Source organism: Macaca fascicularis, chromosome 7, assembly GCF_037993035.2.
Source record: "Macaca fascicularis isolate 582-1 chromosome 7, T2T-MFA8v1.1".
In the NCBI taxonomy this organism is placed as follows: Eukaryota; Metazoa; Chordata; class Mammalia; order Primates; family Cercopithecidae; genus Macaca; species Macaca fascicularis.
The window spans coordinates 11,957,007-11,984,766 of record NC_088381.1 but is presented as its reverse complement, the minus strand read 5'-3'; the positions used below and the strand labels follow the sequence as shown (position 1 = coordinate 11,984,766).

Sequence of the window (27,760 nt, the reverse complement as noted above, 5' to 3'; positions counted from 1 at the left end):
AATTAAATATGTTTATGTTGTATATATAAACTTCATTATGCAAAATATGTTTTTAAAAGCATTTTCAATGCTAAAATCCTTGAACGAAGCATTATGTTTCAAATCAAAGTAATTGCTGTGGATCCAAGTATAAAATATTAAGATATCATCTGACTTTCTTTTTCTTTTTCTTTTGTAGGTGTAAAAGGCTTAATCTCCAGCCTTTAGCTTACCTTTGGCAGAGAAACCAGGAAGATTTGCTCAGAGAGATGATATCATCTAACATTCAAGCAATGATCATCAAAGTAGCAGCTTTGGGTATGCAGCCAAACTATCAAGGGAGCTGTTTGTTGCCACATAGATAATCTCAATTCACTAATAAGTAGTTACAATGAACAAAGAAAACTGATTTAGAATATAAAAATGTGGAGTCACAGCTGAAGAAATTGAGTAAGCACCTTCCTTGCATGAAGAAAGGGAAGTTTTAAAATGGGGCTTTTGACCATTTGCCAAAGTGATTACTAGTAAGGCTTTTTTTTTTTTTTTTTTTAAATATATAACTGGTTCTAAAACTGATATTGTATTATAGTCCTTCAATTTAAGTTGGTTTTTTTTTTTTTAGGGTTTGGAATTTAGGCTTGTTGGAGACAGGAAATACAAGGGTTATTTTTGTTTTGTTTTGGAGTTTTTTGGAAGCTTCTTGCAATATGTATTTGACACAAAACATGATATATTCCTTGTATTTTTTAACATATTTTGAATGATGCTAAAATAGAATGATGGTTTTGTTTTTGTTATAAAAAATAGATAGGATACTGGTTTTTGTTGGAGGTGGTGAGAAAATCATGTTTGAGAAACATGTAGCTGTAGAAGATTTTACAGATACATTCACTTTTTAAATAAAATTAAGAGAAAGAGTACAGACCCCATAATGTTTCTCCGTGGTAAATACCAAGCTGCTCTATTCTTGCTGAAGTTGAAGTGTTGTCTTCAGTTGAAAGCTTTTTTTAGTGAATCTGTAGTTGATCTCCTTAGCTGTTAAAACGAGAAAGATTGAGTGGTATTATATTATTATTTCTGAGAAAAGGTTGCCGAGCAGCTCTCATGATAAACGATCTCATTATAAATATATTTGTCATATGAATTTCTGGGTGATTCTGTACAGAGTATTCCCTCTTGCTTTTTCTTTGTCTCTCGCTCTCTCTTTGAATTTTCTAAGATTACATAGTTCTGTAATGAAGTTCACGTGACACCTCACTGAAAGGTACACATACTATTCCTTTTACTGCCAGACAGATAAAAGACTGGATTAGAACCCAGAGAGACCTCCCTTATTGAAAAGGTAGTCAAAGAATTTGACCTTATTGCCATCTTTTAATAGTATATGACCGATATTGTGTGTTCTTGCATTTCTATGTGTGTGTCTCTGTAGGGATTAGAGATGGGGAATTAGCTTTATCAAGCCTTTGGGTAAAATGTAAAAACCGAGCAGATTTGTCTTTGGCATCTCAGTAACGAAAATATAGATCTGATTTTAACATTTACAGCACGTGGTTTCTACTGACTGCCTATAGGTGTGCAAAGATGAAAGTTATTCTTTAGAATAATATTAAGAAAGACAGTACTTCTGAAGACATAGAAACATATAAATGATGCAATATAGGTTGCTAAGCCTTTTTCCTCCCATTTAAAATTGTCAGAACAAGATTTAAGCCAAAAAAAAAAAAAAAGGGGGGACAATAAGACCTTTCTATGGGGGAGAGGTATCAGTAAAATTTTGTGGACCATTTTTCTATGAAATGGTCTTATAATAGAAAAGGGTCAGTTCTACACGAATGCATACAAATATATTTTTTATAATTATGTTACATAACCTTTATGTCTTATAGGCATCAATGAACTCATAAAATTTCTGGCTTCTTTGTTTCATTATAATGTTTTAAGGGACTCATCCATATTATTGAATGAAGCAATAGTGTGTTCATTTATATTGTAGTATAGTGTTCCCTTGTGGGAGACTCTAATTAACTTATCACACCACAATTTAATTGTCCATTCTATTATTGATAGCATATAGGTGGTATCCAGTTTGGCACTGTGATAAACAATGCTGCCACGAAGTGGTCATCTTACACATTTTCGGTCCCAGAGCTAGAACATCCTTTTTTTCAGGAAGCCCTGATTTCTTTGAACGTGAAATGATATATGTCTGTATGTGTGTATCTAATGACTCATGAGTTCATGATATTTCAAAATCAAATTCAAGACAACATAAGGATTATAATAATTCTGTATTCTATCTCTGCCTTCTTTCTTCCACAGTAAATCTTGATTATCAAGGTCACAAGAGATATTATTTATTAGAAAATCCCATAATTTGGGGGAACAAAAAGACCAAATAGCAGATCTGTTATCCATTCTTTCCAGTAACTGGGGTAGGCTTCCTGGAAAGCAAGAAGGAAGAACCTCTGTAATCTTCCTGCAAATATAATTACAGACCTCATGGCAAAAAAACATACAAAGAAACAAAAAAATCACTAAGGGTATTTACTAGAGGGGAAAAGTATCTTTGGACTCCTTTTAGCAGAATGTTAACTAGTTGCTAAAAAAGAGATAAATGATAAAGGGAAAACATGAAACCACTTTTACCTATCATTAGAAAACCTCCTGTTTCTTGAAAGATATATTTGTTTCCAAAGTAACTAAATTGATCACTAGAAAAAACTACAGGTTTAAGGGTTAGTTTATTCAGTTAAATGATGGTGTAGTAACATTGACTGTGAAAGGGAATAATGCTAGGACTCTACTTATAAGGTTTCTAGGATTGGGAGATAGGAATGAGGTGATGGGGAGGATGCAAATTCACAACTATGTATCTTTCCCATTTCATAGATGTTTTAATTAGTTTTCGCTGATCTAATGGTCCTAGGCCCGAGTTTAAAGTTGCACATACCAAAGGAAAGTGTTGTCAGTGCACAGAACACGGTGTCAATACCATTACATTTGACAGTGCATATTCTTAAAGGCCTTTAGGGGTGTGAATAACTTCACTCTGTGCAGGCAAATTAAGGCCTATCCATAAACACAAGCCAGTGTCTTGTGATTCTTATGTGTCAAATCCTGTAATATCTGCCAAGGAGAAGTGCTAACAAGGCTGCTGTTTTACTGTCCCTGTGGGTTTATAATACAACCGTTGAACCAGTTAGCCCAATCGTGGGGAAAAGGGTATGGGTCAAAACAGGTAATAGATGGAAATGGGAGGACGTGTAAGAGATAGAAAGGCACTTATACGTGAATTCAAGTTCTGTGGAGAGATGTAACCATGTGACCTAACATGGCAGAGCCTCAGAGCTAGAAAATAATAAGGTATTTGGAATCTCTCCTTGGTAAATGCCAAGCTACTCTCTTCTTGCTGAAGTTGAGTTGTTGTCTTGGATATCTCTCTCAAATTTGATGCTAACCTAACTGATGTTGAGAGAACACTTTGGATGTGTTTTCTGGAGAGAAGGGAAATTGGTGATGTACAGCTGTACTTAAAGATTCCACCTATGGCCTGTAATCCCAGCAGTTTGGGAGGCCGAGGCGGGCGTATCATGAAGGTCAGGAGATCGAGACCATCCTGGCTAATATGGTGAAACCCCGTCTCTACTAAAAATACAAAAAAATTAGCCAGGCGTGGTGGCGGGCGCCTGTAGTCCCAGCTACTCAGGAGGCTGAGGCAGGAAAATGGCATGAACCTGGGAGACAGAGCTTGCAGTGAGCCAAGATCACGCCACTGCACTCCAGCCTGGGTGACAGAGCAAGACTTTGTTTCAAAAAAGAAAAGAAAGATTCCACCTATGTAATCTAGAGGAATAAAGTGGCAGAGTGCCCCTTGATTACTCAATGTAGGAGCAGTTCACTACAGTTCCCACTCATGTCTTGGTTTGTAGGCTATCCAGTTGTCCCTTGGACAACAAGGTGGTTAGGAGCACCAATCCCCGGCATAGTTGAAAAGCCACTTATAACTTTTGATACTCCAAAAACTTAACTACTGCTGTTGACCAGAAGCCTTACCAAAAACATAACAGGCAAGTAACACATTTTGCATGTTGTATGTATTACATACTCTTACAATAAAATAAGCTGGAGAAAAGAAAATTTTACTAAGATAATTATAAGGAAGAGAGGCCAGACACAGTGGCTCATGCTTATATTCTCAGGACTTTGGGAGCCCAAAATGAAAGGATCTCTTGAGTCAGGAGTGTGAGACCAGCCTGGGCAACATAAGGAGACCTATCCCTATAAAAAGTTTAAAAATTAGCTGGGCATGGTGGTGTGTGCCTGTAATCCCAGCTACTCAGGAGGCTGAGGCGGGAAAATCGCTTCAGCCTGGGAAGTCAGGGCCTCAGTGAGCTGTCTTTGCACCTTTGCACTCCAACCTGGGTGAAGAGCAAGACCCTGTCTCAAAAAAAGAAAGAAAAATAAAACGTAAGGAAGAGAAAATACACTTATAGTACTGTCCTGTATTTATCAATACTGCAAATTTATGTCATCTGTCTACAAAATGAATCATCTGTCCAAAATTGCAGGCAGCCACAGCTGCAGATCTCAATCTACAGAACGTCAACTTTTTCTTACAATGTCATGACTTTTCTCTGCGTCTTGGGAACACGTCCAGCATCACTGGTGGCAGTTCGTATGGGTCCCATGGTGTTACTCGAGGTTTACAGTATTTACACTAAACCCAATGAAATATATGCAAGAACTACAAGAGATCACTTTTTACTGTAATACACAATTTACTGGAGACAGAAAATGCTCTGCTCATGCAGAGATGATTAGCATCACATAGTATTTTAAGCAGACACTAGCAACACTTGAGCTCACCGCAATGGCAACAGGCGATGGCTACAAAATTAATACAGTAGTAACAATAGATAATAATAGTTAATTTTATGCAGTTATGATTTAATGCTGCATCTTTATGTTTGTTTACCTTTCTCTCACCTGTGAATATGTGTGTGTTTGGTAAATTTTAACCTTATATAATAGATTTCTATATATTTTGTGGTAGTAAATGATAAAATACATGAACATCTACATGTATTTCATGCATTCATGACATACCTTTCTCTTAATTTTTTCAGTATTTCTAGGCTACATGGTTCATATGTTGAGTTTTTTCAAATTGTCACAAATCTCTCCAAATATACTTATTGAAAAAAATCCATATATAAGTGAATCCAGGCAGTTCATATTCGTGATGTTCAAGGGTCAACTATATTTACCATTCAGATCTCTTTTTTTTTGTTTTGTTTTGATGATTTCACCATTACTAATTCAAGTACATAGATGGAGGATTTGGAGCAATAGGGCTTTTGCATTCCTTGTGGACATAAATCAAGACAATATGTTGCTAAGACATCTACCTAGGTATAATGGAGAGCAGATTTCTACTGCCTGTTGTAGCTTGATTTCCTTCTAATATAGAATATGTGAATGCGAATGGAATTCATTTAAGGGAATTGGAAGACCACCTTGAGGGAGATGGATTTGGATGTAATGTAACGAATAAATATTACTAACAACTCCTGTCTGGAATTCTGCAGAGTATGTTTGTGAAAAGCCTATGACATACCCAAAGAGAGCTGTGTTTGGTACATAATATGCCAAATGACAATCTCATGGGACTTGTGTGTGTGTGTGCAAACTATTTTTCTAAATTGTACAAATTTTACTAATGTACCATGGTAATAACCCATGTTGTTGCTTGGTAAATATTGTCTCTGCTGTCTTGATGTTCTAAAGGCATTTTTAGTAGTGGTCTTAAGGACCATTACTAATATCAGACCAAATCAGACCAAAATAATGTTCCTGAAAACTCGTGATGAAAAGGAGTTGCTAGTCCCAATAGAGACACTAGAGGGAGCTCTCTTCCAGGAGACTGGCTGCATCTGGAAATGGCCCTAGAGGGACAAGAAAGCTTTAAATGACTGGACTAATAGAGTATTTAATGGAACATCATATTGGTCAGCAGTGCAAGAAGAGGGCTTCTACTCTTAGCAGGAAAGACTCTTGAATATTCCAATTGCTATGGAAGTTGTTGTTTTTAAAGATCAATGGCCAGCAGTTCTAGTAGCCAAGCTAAGGATGCCCACTTATGGGAACACGATGATTAGCCTAAATTATGGGACATTGCTGAACAGTGTGGCCTTTATATTTGTTCTCCAGTGGCCCAAGTATCACAGATAAAAAGGGAATTTGTCTTTCTCATGCTACACTGACTAGAATTGGAAGGATAAAGGAACGACATTATGTTGTCCTGAAGGGAGCTTGTTGCATAATGATATCTGGAAGCCAATGACTTTTAAAACCTATACTGTGCTATATATAATTATATCCTCAAGCCAAATGGAATCCCGAATTTATTGAACAATAATCTCTAGTGACTAACCTAGTCACTGTGACTATGAACGTGCATGAGAAAAGTTGTTTTTGTTGGGAAGAGACAGAGAATGATACTGTAATTCTAATTGACCTCACGTGCTAATCTGGGCCAGCGTATAGCAGTGAAGGACCTGGAGAGCTGTTCTTGGTCTTGGAACTCTACCTTGTTAGGCTGCCTGATTACTTCTCTTCCTGAAATTATCAGAAAAGGTTGAAACTGGGTAAGATGTCCAGTTTGTTTGAGTCTGATTTAACAAGCTAATATTTTGGTTTAACTCAATTTCGTATTTATTTTGTATTACACTACAAAATAAATATCACATTGTATGTGGGACAGTAGAGAACATATTCTTATGTTTCTGCACAGTTAGGACTTTGAACAAATTTTACAGAAACTAGAGACCTAGGCTAAAAGACAACTTTTAGAAATTAGTTTATGGCTGAACAGATAGTGAAAACTCCAGAGAGACTTACCTTTCTTGAGATATCTGTTTACATTTCAAAGGAAGGGTTGAGACCAGGACCTTGGAGACACCTCTTGGATTGTAAAGCTGGAGACACTAGTTTTTCCCCCCAGGAAGATTTATTTACATTCCAAAATGTGAAAGCACATATCCTTCTCTTGACTTTTCCAAGGAAACTCTCTCAGAAGGGAAGGGGGAACAGCTGCCTCTTTTTTCCTAAATCAATACTCGGATTTATTTTTCCAGACCCCTTACCTATGGTAGATGGAATTACTTGCAAGATTATATCTCTTTCTCATCACATATCTCATCTCATATCTCTTGCTCCTGGAGTAAGAGCTGGGGCAGAGAAAAGTCAGAACAGTATTATTTACTTATTCTTTGCAAGTAATAAAAATAATGTGTTCTGCTCCAACAAGAGTTCTGCAGGGACCTCTTGTTGGGACTCAGCATACCAGTAGATATAGATATTATATTAAAATGTTAACAGTATATGAGACAATTTCAGAATAACAATGCTAATGCCACTACTGATTATGTAATTTCAGAGAACAGTTAAAAAGATTTTTTTGTATGTGCTTTTCTGAATTTCCCCTCTCATTTTTAAGACATCTTTTTATTTGTATTGTCTGAGCATATAGCTACTATGATTATACATTATTTTTTAAGTTTTACGGAAATATAATTAACATACTATACACATCACCCACTTAAAATGTACAATTCAATTTTTTTTAGTGTATTCACAGGTTGTGCAATCATTACCACAGTCTAGTTTTAGAATTTGTGTTTCCCAAAAAGGAATCCCATGCTGATTAGTAATCATTCTCAAGTTACCACCAACCCCTGCTCCCCTGCTCCCAGTTTTAAGCACCATGAGGACTTTGTAGCTTCATATCTTTATAGATTTGCCTATTGTAGATATTTCATATAAATGGAATCCTACAATATGTGGTCTCTGTGACTAGCTTCTTTCACTTAGAATGTTTTCAAGAAACATCCAAATTGTAGCATATACAATTGAGTTCTTTTTATTGCCATGTAATATTCTGTTACGAAGATATACCACATTTTATTTAGCCATTCATCAGTCCATGGACATTTGAGTCATTTCCATTTTTTGTTTATTATGAATAATGCTTCTATGAACATTTGTGTACAAGTTTTTCTTTGGACATATGTATTCATTTATCTTGGGTATATACCTAGGAGTGGAATTTCTGTGTCATATGATGATTCTATATTTAACATTTTGAGCAACCACCAAACTGATTTCTAAAGTGGCTATACCACTTTAGATTCCCACTAGCAATGAATAAGGGTTCCAGTTTTTCACATCCTAGCCAACACTTAATTATTTTCTGTCTTTCTTATAGCTATCCTGGTGAGTATAAAGTTGTATCTCATTGTGGTTTTATTTTGCATTTCTCTAATGGCTAATGATGTTGACCATCTTCTTATGTATTTATTGGCCATTTGTCTATCTTCTTTAGAGAAATGCCAGTTAAAATCCTTTACCTATATTTTAATTGAGTTATTTGTCTTTAGTGAGTTGTAGGTTTTCTTTAATATATATTCTGAGTATAAGTCTCTTATCAAATGTGTGATTTTAAATATTTTCTCCCATTTTGTGGGTTTTCTCTTTACTTCTGGGTGGTGTCCTTTGAAGCATAAACATTTTTAGTTTTGACGTAGTCCAATTTATCATTTTTTGTTTTGATTACATGTTCTTTTGATGTTACTTCTAAGAAATCATTGCTAACTTGATGTCATGAGATTTACTCCTATGTTTTCTTCTAAGAGTTTTATACTTTTAGCTCTTACATTAGGTATGTGATTTCCTGGTTCTGTCCTTCTCCCACTGTATGTATGTATGTGTGTATATATATATGAGTTCATTTTTTTTTATTATTATTATACTTTCAAGTTCTGGGATTCACATGCAGAACATGCAGGTTTGTTAAATAGGTATACATGTGCCATGGTGGTTTGCTGCACCCATCAACCCGTCATCTATATTAGATATTTCTCCTAATGCTATCCCTCCCCTAGCCCTCCACCCCCCACAACAGGGCCTGGTGTGTGATGTTCCCCTCCCTGTATCCAAGTGTTCTCATTGTTCAACTCCCACTTAATGAGTGAGAACATGCGATGTATGGTTTTCTGTTCCTGTGTTAATTTGCTGAGAATTATGGCTTCCAGCTTCATCCATGTCCCTGCAAAGGCCATGAACCCATCCTTTTTTATGGCTGCATAGTACTCCATGCTGTATATGTGCCACATTTTCTTTATCTAGTCTATCATTGGTGGGAATTTGGGTTGGTTCCAAGTCTTTGTTATCGTGAATAGTGCTGTAATAAACATACATGTGCATGTGTCTTTATAGCAGCATGATTTATAATCCTTTGGGTATATACCCAGTAATGGGATTGCTGGGTCAAATGGTATTTCTGGTTCTAGATCCTTGAGGAATTGCCACATTGTCTTCCACAATGGTTGAACTAATTTACATTCCCACCAACAGTGTAAAAGCATTCCTATTTCTCCACATCCTCTCCAGCATCTGTTGATTCCTGACTTTTTAATGATCGCCATTCTAACTGGCATGAGATGGTATCTCATTGTGGTTTTGATTTGCATTTCTCTAATGACCAGTGATGATGAGCTTTTTTTCATACATTTGTGGGCCACATAAATGTCTTCTTTTGAGAAGTGTCTGTTCATATCTTTCATCCACTTTTTGATTGGGTTGTTTGTTTTTTTCTTGTAAATTTGTTTAAGTTCCTTGTAGATTCTGGATATTTGCCCTTTGTCAGATGGATAGATTGCAAAAATTTTCTCCCATTCCGTAGGTTACCTGTTCACTCTGATGATAGTTTCTTTTCCTGTGCAGAAGCTCTTTAGTTTAATTAGATCCCATCTGTCAATGTTGTCTTTTGTTGCCGTTGCTTTTGGTGCATAAGGCACATATTCCTGGCGGCTCCTCCCCGTTCTCCCAGTGCGCATGCAGACCCCTGTCTGTTGCAGGCATGCCCAGGCAGGACCCTGTGCGGGTTCCCTTATCTGCCTCCTGCCTCTATCATTCACTCCCTAAAGAAGGACGTATAACTTCCATTAGGATAAGGATAGGGATAAGGATAAAAAACTGACCACTTCGTACTGCTGACAGGAGCACTGTTTTGGGAAGACGGAGTCAGATCTCCCTCAGAGGCCTATCTAAGATTCCGCGGTTAAAGGGGGCCATTGTTTGAGGCTCCAGTTGCATGAATGTTTGGAGTTGATGACCTGAAGGCGAGAGGAGACAAACCTGGTTATTAGAAAACGTGTCAAAATGAAACAAAAAGGAGTGGGTAAGGACAGTTTTTAAATCCCAAGGCTGTTGACATGCCTGGATAACTGGTGGCTGTAGTTAGAGTTGCTAAGATTTGGGTGCATGGGGCTTGGCTTTGGTTAGCCCTCTTTGTCTTATTTTCCCAAAAAGGAAACCTCCAGGTTATAGGCACCCTATTTACTCCCATCATCTGGCAGGATTTTCAGGATAATTGCTCAGAATTAAAATATTGAACCAGATGTTTACATTACCCATCCCTTTTGTTCCTTCTGAGCTGCAGCCAGAGATTGCTGATTGGCTCACAAGAATAAGCAATGTAAGCCTAAAATGTAGGCAAGAACTTAAAAAACAACTAACAAGTCTGGAATTTAATGACAAATGTGTAAGTTTTGAAACATACTTTCTCTCCAGTCCTCATTTTTATTAAAAACAAAGCATAACAGGACTGAGTTGTTTGCAAAATAACTTTAGTCTCATACCTGGCCCGATTATTTGCGTAAGGTGGAGCAAGAATAATTATTTCTACATGGGCTTTTTAAATTGGATTTGATGGAATCTCAGATAGGACTTTTATTTTCCTTTTTTAGAGCCAAGCTCTGCCATGGGTTTGTGTACTCTAATGACTGTGAGTTGGGTGAACTCCTCTCTTCTTGAGTTCCCAAGAACATGGGACTCCTGGACCTGTTAGAAAGTGACATTCTTTACTCACCATAGGTTAGGAACTTTGTACAGGGACTATGTAGACAAGGTATCTACTATAGACAGTTTTCCCAAGGGGTTTTTATTGGATCTGCAAGTTGAGCTTGATTCCTTAAAAGGAAGCATACCCTTCCAGTCAAAGCCTTGATAAAACAACCAGTTTCTCCAATTACGTCCTGTTGCAAGAGAAAATGGCACTGATGCAAATAACCATATTGCCATAAGCTAAGAATGCTGACAGTTTCCCAATACTGGAGAAGCCAGGCAGAGAGAAACAAATATGCTCCAAATTTTGTTCACAGGAGTATGCCTCACTCTGTTAAAGGCCATAAATAGCTCCAAATAAGTTTCCTTGAATCTGAAAAACAAAATAAGTATCAGCAATGTTTTAAACAAAAGTTTAAAAAGCTTACTCAGTTTTTCATTAGTTCAGTCCATTCATTTAACTCTTGTTCTGTTTGATATTTATCAACATTTCAGCTATTAATATCAACCCCAAGTTTCTAATGAAATCTTTAGACAATTCTATCCAGTCTTAACCAGTTTGACCACGAGGTGAGACCGTTATGAATCTTTTATAACTCTTTATAAATTTTGCTAAAAAGCAGATTAGTGCCTTAGGAAAACCTTGTTTTGCTTTTATTTCAATGCTCAATTTACAGAAAAACCATATAATACCCTTTTGAATCTAGTCAGTGTTCACACACAGAATTTCTTTTGCAAGATTAATTTTTAGAAACCTTCCACAACTTGTTTAAACCTTTGGCTTTATCTTACCTAATTTAAAATAATCCTATAAACCTAGGTAAAAAATTACATTTTGATGGCATTTGCATTTTACCAGTAATCTCCAAGGCTGTTTCCATTTCTCAAAGACTGAAGTCACACGAACCAAAAGGTACCACAGCTTTTATCTTCCCTTTAAAAGATATTTGATCTAGATGCTTATTTTCCTTTAGATTAATAAGAGCTCTCTTTTTTGTAGATATCACACACAACACGTATATAACCACACAGACAAATAGAAGCAGATCCAGTAGTTATAGGATTTTCTGTTTACCAGTCTCCTAATTGGGCTATTGACCTCTGAATGAGACCCTTTAAGTGTAGGGCTAGGAAAGCATGCAGTTTCTAGGGCCTAATAAACAGGTATAGCTGGAAGACAAAAACAAATTTTGAGAAAGATCCATCCGCCTCTAATTCCTGGGGCTCCATGAGGAAAACAGAGACTCCTCCCAAAATGGAATCCAATGACCTTTTCTGTTTTTTCCCAAGGAATCACAGGCCATCGCTTGAACCCAGGATGCGGAGGTTGCAGTAAGTCAAGATCGCACCACTGCACTCCAGCCTGGACGAAAGAGAGAGACTCTGTCACAAAAAAAAAAAAAAAAAAAAGGGAAATTATCTTAGGGCCTCTGATGTGTGCATTAAGGGTGGCAAGACAAAATGGAGAAAAAGAATTCAGTCAACTGAGAAAAAAACTTTTTCCAGAAAAACAAGATACAAGAAGAGAAAAATATAAACGCCTTTAAATATACCTATAACTTGGGTATCCTTTTTTAATTTAGCTCCGTGCTCTATGAAAATCCATTTAAATCCCTTATTATCCAACTTTAACCATGCCAAGTGACCAGTATTTTGGCTTTCAAACTTTACCAATGGTAACCTCCCAGGGACTCAGAGAAAGGAAAATTCAAGGTGATTTGTGGAGGGGAAGAGAATCAACAAATGGTAAAGGTCATGCAAATATCTAACCAGAAAGGACACATTCCCTAAGCCAGGTCTGAACCTAGGCTGCCATTGTAAAACGACAGAGGCTAGAACAAAGCACTGCCACGTGGTTACAGGTCATGTGGAGTCCTGGGCCTGTATCCCATCCTAAGGTACCCCTCTTTCTGACAGAACCGTGCAGAGTGACATGCAAAGCACACCAGTTTGGCTATAGCTTAAGACCAGCCTCACAAATCCTTTTTTATAATTCAGACTTTACAGAGAATATAAACAGTGATCCTTACCATTCCCTTTACCAGTTTGCACCAGGAGAGGGAGGCCAAAAGCCCAACTGGTAAAAAAAAGTTTACTCTTTTGCCTGCATGTCAGGCTTCCGGGTTCCCTTCCTCCAAGCTCAGTCCCAAGCCAACCAGTTTAAGGTTTGGGAAATTAACTTTTCCCAGTTTGGAGCATACATCCAAGAGGACTGTCCCGTAGGGGAACACAGTACTCATCTGTGAAGAGAGGACAGAGGAGGAAAAGGGAAAAAGAAGACTTTTTTTTCAAAGGAGCCCCAGGACTCAGGATGCATTCAAGAGGTTCACAATGAAGATGAATGGCTACTCATCTAGAAAGAGGGGAGCGAGGTGTTCCTGGTTCCCTTTTCTTCCTAGTGAATACTATGGATATGTGAGAGAGAGAAATTGAGGCGTCCCTCTTTCTTTCTTTCGTCCAAATATCCCTGAGGCCCAGCAACTGCAACAGGGTGCTGCCCGTGGGCGTCCAAGTGGCTCTTACCCATGTAAACATGGGATCCTAGGGGATAGGATTGTCCACTCTTACCCATGTACACCCTGTCTCCCCTGCTGTTAGTAGCTTTTGAGTTCTGAAACTTGGAATTGAGTTTGGGACAAAAATGTGTCTCGGGGGTTGCATGGGACTCCATATCATAAGCCAAATGCTAAGGAGAAGCTGTGGAATTGAGTTCTCCTCCAACAAGGGAGGGAAAAGGGTGTCCTGGCCTAGTAAAACGTCCTCCAAAAGTGAGGGAGAAAGCCTCTTGTATAAAAGTTAACTCCTGACCTGGTGGAGAAAAGAAAAAAAAAAAAAACTTAAATACAGGGCTGTGTTAACTGCTGACAGGATGGAGAAAAGAAAAAAACTTAAATGCAAAGCTGTATTCACTGCTGACAGGATAGAGGAAAGAAAAAGATGCCTGGGCAAGAAACCTCTTATTCTTACGTAAATGCATCTTTTATGAGATGGAGTCTCTCTCTGTTACCCAGGCTGGAGTGCAGTGACGAACAGAGAGAGAAACTTTTTTTGTTTTTTTTTTTTTTGAGACGGAATCTTGCTCTGGTGCCCAGGCCGGAGTGCAGTGGCACGATCTCGGCTCACTGCAAGCTCCACCTCCTGGGTTCACGCCATTCTCCTGCCTCAGCCTCCGAGTAGCTGGGACTACAGGCACCCACCACTACACCCGGCTAATTTTTTTTATTTTTAGTAGAGATGGGGTTTCACTGTGTTAGCCAGGATGGTCTCAATCTCCTGACCTCATGATCCACCTGTCTCGGCCTCCCAAAGTGCTGGGATTACCGACGTGAGCCACTATGCCCGGCCACAGAGAAGCTTTCAATTGCTGTCGGACTGAGCTAGACCCCTCCGCCAGGGAATGGGGAGACTCCATGGAGGTGTCGCGAGCAATGCTGCCCAGCTGGACATGCACGCCTCTGGGCTGTGAGACTGCCCTGGGGCCAGGGCAGCAGCCGTGGCCATACGTGCACCTGCAGCCATTGGGGTAGAGGTGGAACACCACTGTTACAGTAAAAGAAAAGATAGGTGCCATTACAGTCCCAGAAAAAGGAAGGAAAATGCCATAGAAAGGACTGGTTTGGACCAATGCTGACATTCCCAAACCCCGAGAGCAACGAAAGGGACCACAGTTTCCTCTGCCCTCAGAAGAAGTCCAAGGACAAGAAGGCTCAGAAACAAAAGGAAAAGAGATTTTTTGGTCCACATTTTACTCACCCCTCCTCATGTCCCCGTATGGACCACCAAAATGATGCAGGATATTTTGCTCTGTAGTTCAGCTAAAATCTGGGTTCTTGTCTCACAACCAAGAAAAATTAGGCACACAGACACATGGAAGGGTGAAGAGCGCAGATTTATTAGGCAAAAAGAATGCTCTCAGGAAAGAAAGAAGGGGTCCTGCCAACATGCATCCACATCACAGATTGAACACCAGGCCACCACACATAAGCTGAAGAGGCCTGGCTCCTCCCGCTGCGTAAGGCACCAGGGAAGTAGGAGTGCTCATGCAGACCCCCAGTCTGTTGCAGGCATGCCTAGACAAGACCCTGTGCAGGTTCCCTTTTCTGCCTCCTGCATCTATCAGTTACAGCTCAACGTTTGCCTTTTTTGAAACCAGTTCGAAAAGTTGTCTACATTTGATTGTCCAAAACTCAATAATTGTCACTGCACTCCAGCCTGGGGTGTTACACCTCTACTTGTTGTATTTCACGATGTACAGAGAAACCTTTAGGTCAAACTTATAATATGTAAGGAGGCAGCTTTAGGCTAAACTTGATTTAATGTTATGCACCACTCAGATGTATTTTTGTGGAAGGGTCATGTAGATAATCAACCATTCTACTCGAAAAGGAAGTTTTTTTACTTGATTTCTAACAATGCAGTATTACTTAACTCACCACAACTCATTAGTGACTAGGCACAGTGGTTCACACCTGTAATTCTAGCTCTTTGGGAGGCTCAGGTGGGCAAATGGCTTGAGCTTAGGAGTTCAAGACCAGCTTGGGCAACATGGTAAAACCCTGTCTGTACAAAAAAAAAAAAAAAAAAAATTAGCTGGGCATGGTGACATATACCTGTAGTCCCAGCTGTTTGGGAGACTGCAGTTAGAGGATCACTTGAGCCTGGGAGCCAGAGGTTGCAGTGAGCCGAGATCACACCACTGCACTCCAGCCTGGGCAACAGAGTGAGACCCTGCTCAAAAAAAGCAAACAAAAAAAACCTTAATAGTAATTTATGTTTCTTAATTATATCTTTTTTCATCTTTATTGCTTTGAATTTTGTTTTGATATTAATGATAGGACCCCTGCAACCTTTCTGTACATTTGCCTGATACGTTGTTGCCTGTTCTTCCATTTTAGCCTTTCTGTGTGTGTGTGTGTGTGTGTGTGTGTGTGTGTGTGTGTGCGTGCGCGCGCGCGCATATGCTTTTAGATGGGTTTTATAATTGGCATAACGTTGGATTTTATTACTGACCCAATCTTTGTCTTAAAAAGTTTAATCTACTGTTTTTACTGATATATCAATTAATTATTTCTTAATTTTTCTACTTATTTTATTCATTTTATGTCATCAGTTTTTTGTTTTACTGCTTTTCCTTTTATTTTCTACCTTTTGCTGTATGGAATATTTTAGTGCCCTCTGTTGTTTTGGCAGTAATGCATTCTATTAATAATTAGCTTTAATCTTTTCAAAGGTATTCTTTAAATTATAATTTTTAAAATATCAACATCAAAGTTACAATAGTCCCTTTTTATCACTTCCTAATCAATATAAGGAATTGAAGAGACTAGGCCTTTAAGTGGACCAGAGACCTAGTCCTATTAGGTATCGTTATCTCCCACAGATAGAAACGACTGACCTTTGACTCAAACTGGCCTGCTGTATTTTTTTCAGAAATACATCTGCTGTTTTGGGTCTGCTTTGTCCTAGTTTATAAGCTGATAATAGAGATGGATATAAACATTTTCGTGGCAAGATGCTTTGGTACCCTGGCAGTTGATTGTGTATCGTACAGGGCAGCCTTGCACAGTACATTTGGGAATGTCACAACCACAGAAAGACATCTCTGCGTCCCTTCTTTTTTCTCTTCTACAGACACACCTATTAAGGGCCCAAATCAAGTTCTTTTTTTTTTTTTTTTTTTTTTTTTGAGACGGAGTCTCGCTCTGCCGCCCGGGCTGGAGTGCAGTGGCCGGATCTCAGCTCACTGCAAGCTCCGCCTCCCGGGTTTACGCCATTCTCCTGCCTCAGCCTCCCGAGTAGCTGGGACTACAGGCGCCGCCACCTCGCCCGGCTAGTTTTTTTTTTGTATTTTTTTTAATAGAGACGGGGTTTCACCGTGTTAGCCAGGATGGTCTCGATCTCCTGACCTCGTGATCCGCCCGTCTCGGCCTCCCAGAGTGCTGGGATTACAGGCTTGAGCCACCGCGCCCGGCCCCAAATCAAGTTCTTAGAACAATGTTAAAAACAATGGTTTTCAACCTTGGCCGCACCTCGTTGTCGCCTGTTGAGCTTTTAAACATCCCAGTGACCAAACTGCACTCCAGACCCGTTAAATCAGAATATCTGGGGATGGGACCCAGGTACATGTAATTTTTTAGAGCTTCAGTATTAATCAATTTTAATATGAATCCAAGGAAGAGAACTACTGATCTAGTGCAAAAGTCATCAAACTAGGGTTAAATCTGATTCACCGCCTATATATGGAAATAGAGTTTTATAGGAACACAACATGTATTACTTATTGTCTATGGCTGTTTTCATGCTACAGTGGAAGAATTTAGTAATTGTGAAAGGACCGTTTTGCCCACAAAACCTAAAATATTTACCTTTTATGGAACCTACTTGCCAACCCCAGTGTAGAGGGACTCAACGGGATTTTTACAATAACCCTGCAGTTTTATTATTAGCCAGATGTCTTCAAGGGAATCTTAAGGCCTGCAGTCTTGCCTTTGTGCTGAGAGAATGCCACTACTTCTCCTGCTTTGAAAAACTATCTTCATAAGGTTAAGTTTGTGTTTATTCTAACAAACAAAAGCAAGTTTGTATCCTTGCCTATACTTGTTGGTGTGTATGTCAATTGCTATCATCCTTTAATTTTTCCAGTCTATTTTTCTACCTTTACTGGTGTGTCAAATTTGAACCCATATTGTTACTGACTTTACAGTTAATTATTATTAGTTATATATATTGTTTCTCTTTAAACAATGAATCTGGCATTTGTATTGAATAGTCCAATTTGCAAAACTGCTTTGACACAATTATATATGTGACTGGGTTTTGGCATTTGCCACTAGGTCACAACTTCCCTATTCTTTTTTTTTTTTTTTCTTTTTCGACTTTTATTTTAGGTTTAGTGAGTACATGTGCAGGTTTGTTACATGGGTAAATTTTATGTCACTTGGGTTTGGTGTTTAAATGATTTAGTCATTAGTCAATTATGCCCAGATAGTGAGCTCAGTATCTGACAGTTTTTTGACCCTCACCCTCCTCCTAACCTCCAGCCTCAAGTAGGCCTCAGTTTCTATTGTTCCTCTCTTTGTGTCCATGTGTACTCAATATGTCTTCCCTATTCTTGAACCCTTTATTTTCTTCTTAATTCTTTCAGGTGGAATATGTCTTCAGTACCTTTCTCAAGAATTGTATATATTTTCATTTCTTCCCTTCAGCCCCAATTATCTTCCTTTTGTGTTAACATAAGAAAGCTAACACATTGATGGATGATTTGAGTTTTCTCCTTTTATAAGTAATTTGCCTGAAAACTTGTTTGTCTTGTGTGTGTATTTTTTTGTTGTTGATAATTCTGTTTTCTATGAATATACCTGGTTCTGCCCTCCCTGGGATGTAGAAAATACTTTTGATACAACAATTTCTGCCATCCCAACTGCCATAATAAGGCTCTTTTTTCTTTTTCCGGTTGTGCTCATTGGGTTAATTTCTGGTAGGAACTGTGCATGGCTAAGAACTCTATTACAGATGTGAGTCTAAAAAACTTATCCAGGAGGATAGTGAATGATGACAGAAAACCCCACTGCAGCAAACACTGCCAAAGAGGAAGACTAGCGCCTCTCTCAGGATTGGAAAGCTGTAACGTACTCTTCCATGAAATAGTTCACATTTTTACCCATTGCAAACATCATATAATTTTTTTCTTCTTTTATAGTCCTCTAACTTTCATATACCTCTCTGCTTTATGTTTATCTGGAAGACTCTTACCCATATTTTCCTCATCCACCTTTATAGCATTACATCAGTGGTTCTTTACCGTGGCCGCACCTTAGAATCTCCTGAGGAGCCTTTGAATACATATTTATTATATGCAGCCCCCAATCCCACGTAGTTGGATTTGGTTATTCTGGGATGAGTCATAGTAAGTATTGATTGATATTTGTTAAAAGTTTGCCACGTGATTGGTTCTAAGGGGCAGCCAAGAGTTAGGACTACTCTCTGCTTTTTATAATTAACTGTGGTTCCTCCTTACACTTTTCAATTTATGTCTAACATCCACATGCTTGTCCTCATTATATTTCTTTCTTATGGATTCCTTTCTTATGGATTTTTTTCCCTAATTCTTTTAACAAAATTGTTGTTCCAGGAAAGTATACCTAGTTAATTTGGGCCTTTTTAGCCTCTGGCACCCTGCTGTTTATGTGCCTTAGCTTAAGGAGTACTTCTTTATTTCATTATGGCTTTACTTAATTTTCAGGAAAGAGTACTGGACTCAAAGTCAAAATCTGTACATTTTTTTCCTGATTTAATCACTCCTTAACCTTGCAACCTGGATAATTCACTTCATCCCAGAGCCTCCATTTTCGTAACCTCCCTTTTATCAGTAAAACAATTGTTTTACCACTTATCCTAAACATTCACTACTAAAATGGGGCCATATGTACAAAAGTTTCTTGAACAGTTTAACATATTAACACACATTATTACTGCTAGATAGGTATGGGGTAATTATGAGTGACTTTTGACATATGTGAACAAGTGAACTCATTGGTTAAGCTTTTTTCATATCCTTCGTTTGCTGCTTTGTTTTTCTGTTTGGCAAAGAAGAATCTTGGGTGTTATATAACTGTGCTGCAATATAAATTCGTTTACCTCTCTTTCTTTTCTCCACCTTTAAAAATTATTGAGAGTTTTTCACACAACAAATGGAATATAGGCAAGAAAAGTAAAGTCTATGGTTTTCAATGGAACTGGAACTAGGAGGTTTTGTTTTTGTTTTTATTTTTTGACAAGCTCATAAAAATCACTGTCTAAACTGGGTAAATGTTGGGGCTTTTGGCTTCCTATACTGTACTTATAATCTCACATTTTTATTTGCTTTGTTAAAGTTATTTCAGATCAGATATAGCTATGGATTTTAGGAAACTGGAGCAGTATCACAATTTCTAAATAATATTTTTTTTAACTGACCTTAAAACATTTAATTTGAAAGTTACAGGAAATGCATTTACAGTTGACATTGATGATGACTTACACTAATTTTTCTGGAAGGAAATGTTTGTATTAAGCAGTTGAAAACATAATTATAATGGTTATTGCACAAAGCCCAGCCTTATTGGGTCTTAAAGTACAAATACCACAAATAGTTTTAGATAGTGATTAGATTGAAAATCACTGATTTTATTTCATTTTATTTTTTTGGCTACAAGATAAAGAAAAGATCTTATCAGAATAAATTTCTCACCTGCCTTGGGCAGGAGTCATTAGATGTAAGCAAATTTAATGGAGCCTGTGTGCTCTGGGGCCATTCAGCTGTGCTTCAATAATTGCTTTTTTTTTTTTTTTTTTTTTTTGTCAGTATGAAGGTTGTTTAACGTATCAAGTGGCAAAAAAAAAAGTTAAAGTACAAGTTGCCTATTTATCTTTTAGGTAAATAACCATAGGTCCTTTATAAACCGAGTAGCAGTGAATGTATTAACAAATAATAAACTCCAGGCAGGAGAGGAAAATGCTGCTGATGGTGTGCAATTATTATTTCTGTGTCCCTCCTTCATTAGCATTCACATGACTTCAAACTGCTTCTGTCCTTTTTCCCCTTCATTCAATTTGCTTTCACTGGAAAACTTTAAGGTTCACTTAACATATATTTGAACAGGTCAATATCATTTTTGATTATTTCTTTTTAAATCCAGCCTTTACAAATAAATTAGCAAGGTTAACTTACTCCAAGATCCAGATCCACCTTAACAAATGAATTTTTTTCTTGTTTTTTATCCCCCCACAGACTGGATTTCGGTCTTGTATCCACAATCTCCTAGGATCCAGCTTCTGTTCAATCAGTGTTTTGATTTTGCAACTCTAACTCATAAATATTACACACCAAAGTAACAGTGAAGTTAAACCGTGTTAGCAAAATATTATTCATATTAGGAACAGATTTTTTTCATTACAGATATCCTTTCACTATTGAATTCTGTTTGATATTTAAAATGTGATTTAATTTACTTATATAGTTTTTCAGAGACACATCTCTTGAGGAAAGATACCATATTCTGTGTATCTATAAAAATGTGTCTGTGTAAGGGCGGTAAGATAAAACAAATGACTTAATAATTAACCCATAATTACTTAAACAAATGGACCTAATATGAAGTTGGTAATAGGTCAATATCAATATGGAAAAAGGACCCTATTGATGTATGATATCATTATTTCTTTTTTCAACACTTTTCACTCTTTTAAACAGCTGTTTGAATGAGCACTTGAAGGGCATGCTGATAAAATTTGCAGGTGACACCGTTGTTATTGAAATAGCTAATACTTTGAATAATAGAATCAGAATTCAGATTCATATTAAATGATTGGAATTAGGGACTAAAAATGACCAGCTAAAACAAAATAGGGGTAAATATAAACTTCTGAATTTCAGTCCCTAAAACCAACATCGTAAAATCAGATGGGAGAGATATTACTAAACAATAGCACTGAAGAGAAAAGTCTTAGGTTTTATGACAGTGTGCTTAGTATGTGTCAGTGGTACATTGTGGCTGCCAAAGCAACTAAGGAGATCTAAGGGGTTCTATTAAGGGAGTTAATGTGGAACATTGTGTTTTGTTATAGGCACCTTCATTTAAGAAGGTTGTGGCTGTAGTAATTTAAGGAAAAGGCAGTATTCTATAAACAATTGGATCTCAATTCTGTGCAAAAGGCATTCATAGAAAAAACCCTGACAACTAAAATGACAATGTATTAGCAACATATCTTCAGAAACTTTTTAATATGAAAAACTGAAATTTTCATTTTTATGTCTTTCTATATTTCGTACAATAAACAGAAATTGCTTTTTGTAAAAGGGAAAGATTGCATAAAAGTGGGACACAGAAACAAATGTAATTCAGTGAATAGAGAGTGACCAGAACAATGAAAGGACAAACAGTGGTGCCATATGAGGACTATTTAAAGGAGCTATATATTTAGCCTGAAGTAAAGGCAGCAGGTTACTGGGCCAAGGAGAGTGAGGATTTTTATAGCAATTCGCAATGTTTGAAAGTCCACTGGTACTTTCTTTGGCTTCAGAGGACAATTCAAAGAGCAAGTGGAAGTTATGCAATGAAACAGGTCTTAGTGTGTGTGGCATAGGAACTTTCTAACATTTGGAGCTCCCAAATAGTGGCCCAGGATATTGCTCCAGGCCCATGGGTAGATTTCTTCAAGATTCTACTTCATGTCCCTTGCTGTTTCCTGTTTAATACTGCTTCTTTGTCAGAAGAGATAATTGGAGTGTGTAGAACTGTTTTAGCTGCAGACTAAGTTTGCTTTTTGGAGAGAAATTCCATTCTTCCTTGATGGCTTCTGGCTCTTCCCTTAAAGGATGAAGATTTGCCTCCATTAGATCATTGCAACTGGCTCTGAAGACAGTTTTATAGAAAAAATTTTAGAAGTAGTTTGATCCAGAGCATCAAACTATTGGATAAGCTATATCCTATTGGATAAGCGTATAGTATTCAAAGGTAACAACTTCGAAGGAGACAGCCCTCATTTGAATATATTAAAAAATCTGTCTTACTACTTTGTCACTTACTAGTTTTCATTAAAATTTGATGCTTACACAGACACAGTGATGAGAAACTTAAACTCATGTGTGGCTTTGAGATTCTATTTGATACATAAAAATCTTGCTGCATGCTTGTTATGCCATTGCTTCCTGTCTGTTTTCCTTCTTGGTTTGGGAGCTCATCTTCCCTTCCATATTCTTAGGCTGCCTGTTGTCTGTAATGAAATTCCTTTTTTGTGTGTTTCTTCTTTTTTGTAATTTGAAGGTGATGTATACTTCTGGAAGAGGTAACCCCATTTTAGGGAAGAAAAGAAAGAGAAATTGTCCCTGAAACTTTGTTTTCATTACTTAGCAAGTTTTACAATTAATGACAGAAGTTTCTCTTGTGGCCTTTCCTTCCAAAGGCTGTGCTTATTTATTTTCCCCAGTAGCCTCATGTGACCTTGTTAAAAGCTTCATGTAATTCCCAAATAAATTACATTTACTGGTTTACTTCTATCTAGTATTTTATTGACATTTCCAGATAAGTTTAATAGGATGGAGAGAAACAGTGTTCTCTTTATAGACTCAGTGGGCGATTTGACCTTAGCAGGTTAACCTTATCCTGATGTTGAAGGAAGGTATTCTTAATTAGACTCTATCAGTTTCTCCATTATCACCAAGAAAGTCTCTGTTCTGTAATTCCATAAATCTTAATTCGATTATTTTTCTTTCTGAAAGAAAAGCTTCATATTAGCAAAATCGCAATATTTGGAAATAGTTGTTTGTTTTCCAAATACATTGCATATCCTCATCTGTAGCTCAGCCATTTCACACTTTATTTCCTTCAGAAACTCTCAGTTGAATACCATCTGGCCATGGTGATTTATTGCTGTGGAATTTCTCAAGTTGCTCTATTATTTTCTCCTAGGAGATTGCTCTCTACTACTACCCCACTGTTTTTCTGAGAAAGTGCCCTTGGAATAGTCGTTTCCTCACTCTCCTATACAGCAGAGGTCAATGCAAAATAAAACTAAACTAAACTTCTCTGCTTCTTACATCCTCTAGACTTCACGTTCTCTTTACTTGCTGTCCTCATTACCAGAGAGAAACTCAACCATTAGTCCTACCACTCACGGTGGCTATTTAGTCCTTGTGTTACCTTTTGTCTTTTTAGATTCTTTCTTCCCCTGACAGTACATTTTTGGTATTTATTTCAGGGGGAAAAAATGTCATGTTATAAGATGATTTAGATATTTTCAGTGTGTTCATAAATGTCTCTATGGGATTGTTTCCAGGTTTGTTTGTTTTTTTAAACTATCCATAAATTTATCTTTTGACCTTTCAGATAATGTCACAGTACATATATCTCTCATGGCCGGTGTCCTTATATGTTTTCCTAGAAACCTGGATGGTTTTTAAACTTTTTAAAACCTCTCAGAGAGCTGCTAACCAGATTTTTTCTTCAGATTTTTAATGTATACTTTTTGAAGTCTCACCTTTTGGGTTAACATTAAGAGATGCCCATACTAATTAGAACATGAGCTTTAATTGTGCAGTCTTCCCAATTTCTGAGTTCTCCTACACATACTCACCTGTGGTAATTTCTATATGTTACATTAATCGTATTCCTCTTTCATACCTGCCCAAATAACCAAGATAAAGTATATTAATTAATGCTTCTACACATCGTGTTCTTCTGTCATTTATTTGGCTAATAATGGACATAATTAAAATCATTCATTGCAATAACCTTCTTAGAAAAGAATGCTGAGCAGTAAAGGTTAAAAGCAATTTGTATTATTCTTTTATATTCTATAGTTAACATAACATTTTTACACCTGAACTTTGTTCAAATAATTATTTTGTTTAAAAAAGGTTGCTCAGTGTGCTTTCAAGTAGAGTTAATTGTGATTTGAATATATTTCTACCTTTATGCAAAGTACTTTAGCACAGAATTTTTGAATTTTATAACTGAAGTATTAAAACATCAAAAGTTGAAACTTTCAAAACTTCCAAAATGTGTTGTAAATTATCTACCATTTTCAATTTAAGAAAAAAAAGTTAAATATCAAATTTCGAGTACTGTATGTGTGATACTGTCTTTCTTTAAGTTTCAAATACAAATACCACCAGTCACACAGCCACCTGAAGAGAGTCTCTATTTGCTCAGCTTATAAAGGGGAGTAGCATATTATAACAGCAGAGGAAGGAAATGCTGATTTTGCTTATTTTATCGCTAGCATATCATTTTCTTCACTAGGTAAGGCAGGCTGTTCTAAAAATAACTTAGGCATATAACTTTTTGGTGCTGGTTTGGATATGTTTCTTGAATTTTGGAATAGATTGAGTCTATCCATCCCAAAGCTACTTTGTACACACACACACACACACCCATACACACACACATACACACACTTCCGTATATATCCTATATATGGATATATGCACACATGAGATATGTATATAGGTATGTTTTATGCATGTATATTGCCTGCCAAGAAATATGTGCTATATTGTAGTTCTAAAACTTGTCTTTCCACCTATATCTCAACCAATGCCTCCAATTTCTTCTAATCTTTAAAAATAAAAAAGATGTTAATTGTAATATTTACAAATAAATAGGAGAAGATCCTATTTTAATGAATGCTAGTATGAAAGTTAACTCTCTGTAGTAAAACATATAGCTCTGTCAGGCAGCTTACACTATAATAGCTTTCATGATGCTATGTAACAATTAATTAAAAACTCCTTCTGAAAAGGTAAGCCAGCAAGTGTTTTTCTGTTTCTCTGTGTAGTAGTCAGATTATTTAATGACTGTACTGTCCAGGAGGCTATTTGTGCCTTAATACAAATACCATTTCTTATTTGGTATAATTGGAAAGTGAGACATACTATCTTAGCTGAGAGCCCAACACAATTATTAATGTAACACACAGTAATTACCACAGGTGAGTATGTGTAGAAGTAGAACTCAGTAACCCAAAATTTCTTGGAGCAAGTGTATGTTATAACATTTGCAGGGCTTGTCCTCCAGTGAATTTTCTTATAGAAAGTACTACTTGTATTGATTGCTATCTCAACTGCATCTGAGTAAATTTGCAGAAATGTACATAGGTGACATTCGGTTTAATCTTACATGAGAACCAGTTAAAGAATTCTACCTCACCAACGCAAGGCCTGAAGGAGGTTGTAATCAGGGTTCTCCAAAGTTTCCTGTACTTTCTTTTCTATCAAGTTATTCTTGTACTGGAGAAGTTATAGGACAACTTTTTCTATTAATTTGATTCCATCTTCATTCAAGCAGAATTAAGTTCAAGTCCTAGATATATGAATAGTATTCTTTCCCCGTTTTTCAGTCCTGATATATTCTCCTTTTTTCAGTCATCTTTTCAGTGGTGTTTTCAATGGGGAAGAGAAGAAAAGGAAAGAATTAGATGCCAGTGCTTATATAACCGTCTTGCCCAGAAGTATTATTGAAGGATTTTGAAATAGAAAATTATCAAATTACAGTACAAGGCAAGGATGCCAACTCTTGCCACTTATATTACACATTGTAGTAGAAATCCTAACTAGAGAAATTAAGAAAGAAAAAGAAATAAAAGACGTTCACATTAGAAAGAAGAAAGCAAAATTATTTCTACTTACAGATAATATCATACATATTGAAAATCCTAAAGACTTGGCAAAAAAAAAAATTTCTATTAGAACTAATACATAAATTCAGTAAAGTTGCAGGATATAAAATCAACATACAAAAATCAGTAGCATTTCTATATGTAAATAACAAACTATCTGAAAAGGAAATCAAGAAAATCACATTCACAATAGCAACAAGAAGAATAAAATAATTAGGAATAATCTTAACCAAGAAGTGAAAGTCTTGCACACTGAAAATTGTAAATATTGCCAAAGAAAATTTTAAAAGTCAAAGATTAATGGAAATACAGCCATGTTCTTGGATTGAAAGAATTAAGTTCATATTATCCCAAGTGATCTACAGATTCAACATAATCCTTATCAAATTCTCAATGGCATTCTTTATAGAAAGAGGAAAAAAATTACAAAATTCATATGGAACCACAAATAGCCAAATTAATCTTCAGGAAGAAGAACAAAGGAATCACAGTTTCTGATTTCTAAACATATTATAAAGCTACAGTAGTGAAAACAGAATGGTACTGGCATAAAAACAAGTATAGAGACCAATGGAATAGAATAGAGAGCCTAGAAAGAAATTTACACATCTATGATTAACTGATCTTCCACGGGGTGCCAAAACATACAAATGGATAGTCTTTTCAATAAATGGTTCCAGGAAAACTATCCACGTCTACATGTGAAAGAAGTGGACCCTTATCTCACACCATATACAACTCAAAATAGATTTAAAACCCTTATCTCACACCATAATCAACTCAAAATGGATTTAAAGCTTCAATGCAAGACCCAAAAATGTAAAACTACTTGAAGAAAACAAAGGAAAAAATCTTGTCGTTTTACTGGACAATGATTTTTTTTTTAGATGACACCAAAAACATAGGCAAGAAAAGCAAACATAGATATATAGAATTGCATCAAACTAAAAAGCTTCTGCACAGCAAAGGAAAGAGCAGAGTGAAAAGGCAACCTGGGGAGTGCAAAACAATATTTGCAAATCCTGTATCTGTTAAGGAATTAAGACAAATAATTTTGTTTAAAAAAGAGCAAAGGATTTCAATGGACATTTCTCCAAATGAGACATACAAATGACAAACGGATATAAGAAAAAGTACTAAATTTCACTAATCATCAGGGAAATGCCAATCAAAACCACAATGAGGTATCACGTCACACCTGTTAGAATGAGTATCAGAAAAGTGAAAGATAAGTGTGGGAGAAAAGGGAACCCTTGTATACTGTTGGTGGGAATGTAAATTGGTACAGCCATTATGGAAAACAGTATGGAGATTCCTCAAAATTTTAAAAATGTAACTACTGTATGATCCGGCAATCACACTTCTGAGTATATATCCAAAGGAAATTAAATCAATATCTCCAAGAGATATCTGCACTCCCATGTTTATTTTAGCATTATTCACAATTACTAAGATACGAAAACAGCCTAAATGTATGTCAGTAGATGAATGGCTAAAGAAAATGTGGTATATTTATACAATGGAGTATTAATCAACCTTTAAAAAGAAAATCTAACCATTTGCAACAACGTGGATGAACCTGGAGGACCTTATACTATGTAAAATAAGCCAGATACAAAAAGACAAATACTGCATCGTATTACTTATATATGTGATCTAAAAATGTCAAACTTAAAGAAATAAAGAATAGAATGGTAGTTACCAGAGAATAGAGAGG

At 36.8% G+C, this 27,760-nt stretch overlaps 1 protein-coding gene across 25 annotated transcripts in view; it reads left to right on the top strand.

The window, feature by feature from the left end:
• DPH6 (diphthamine biosynthesis 6) overlaps positions 1–27,760 on the top strand; it is a 452,678-nt gene that overhangs the window by 97,353 nt on the left and 327,565 nt on the right. For 24 of the 25 annotated variants that reach the window (XR_012414756.1, XR_012414753.1, XR_012414752.1 and 21 more), the window contains one exon: positions 179–297. Coding sequence is in view for 4 of the 25 variants with exons in the window: in XM_073995460.1 (XP_073851561.1) it covers positions 179–297 (119 nt within the window). In the remaining 21 variants the exon portion in view is untranslated. Of the gene's footprint in view, positions 1–178; positions 298–12,177; positions 12,439–27,760 lie in introns of those variants that run through there. The other variant, XM_065547740.2, reaches the window with a different exon arrangement.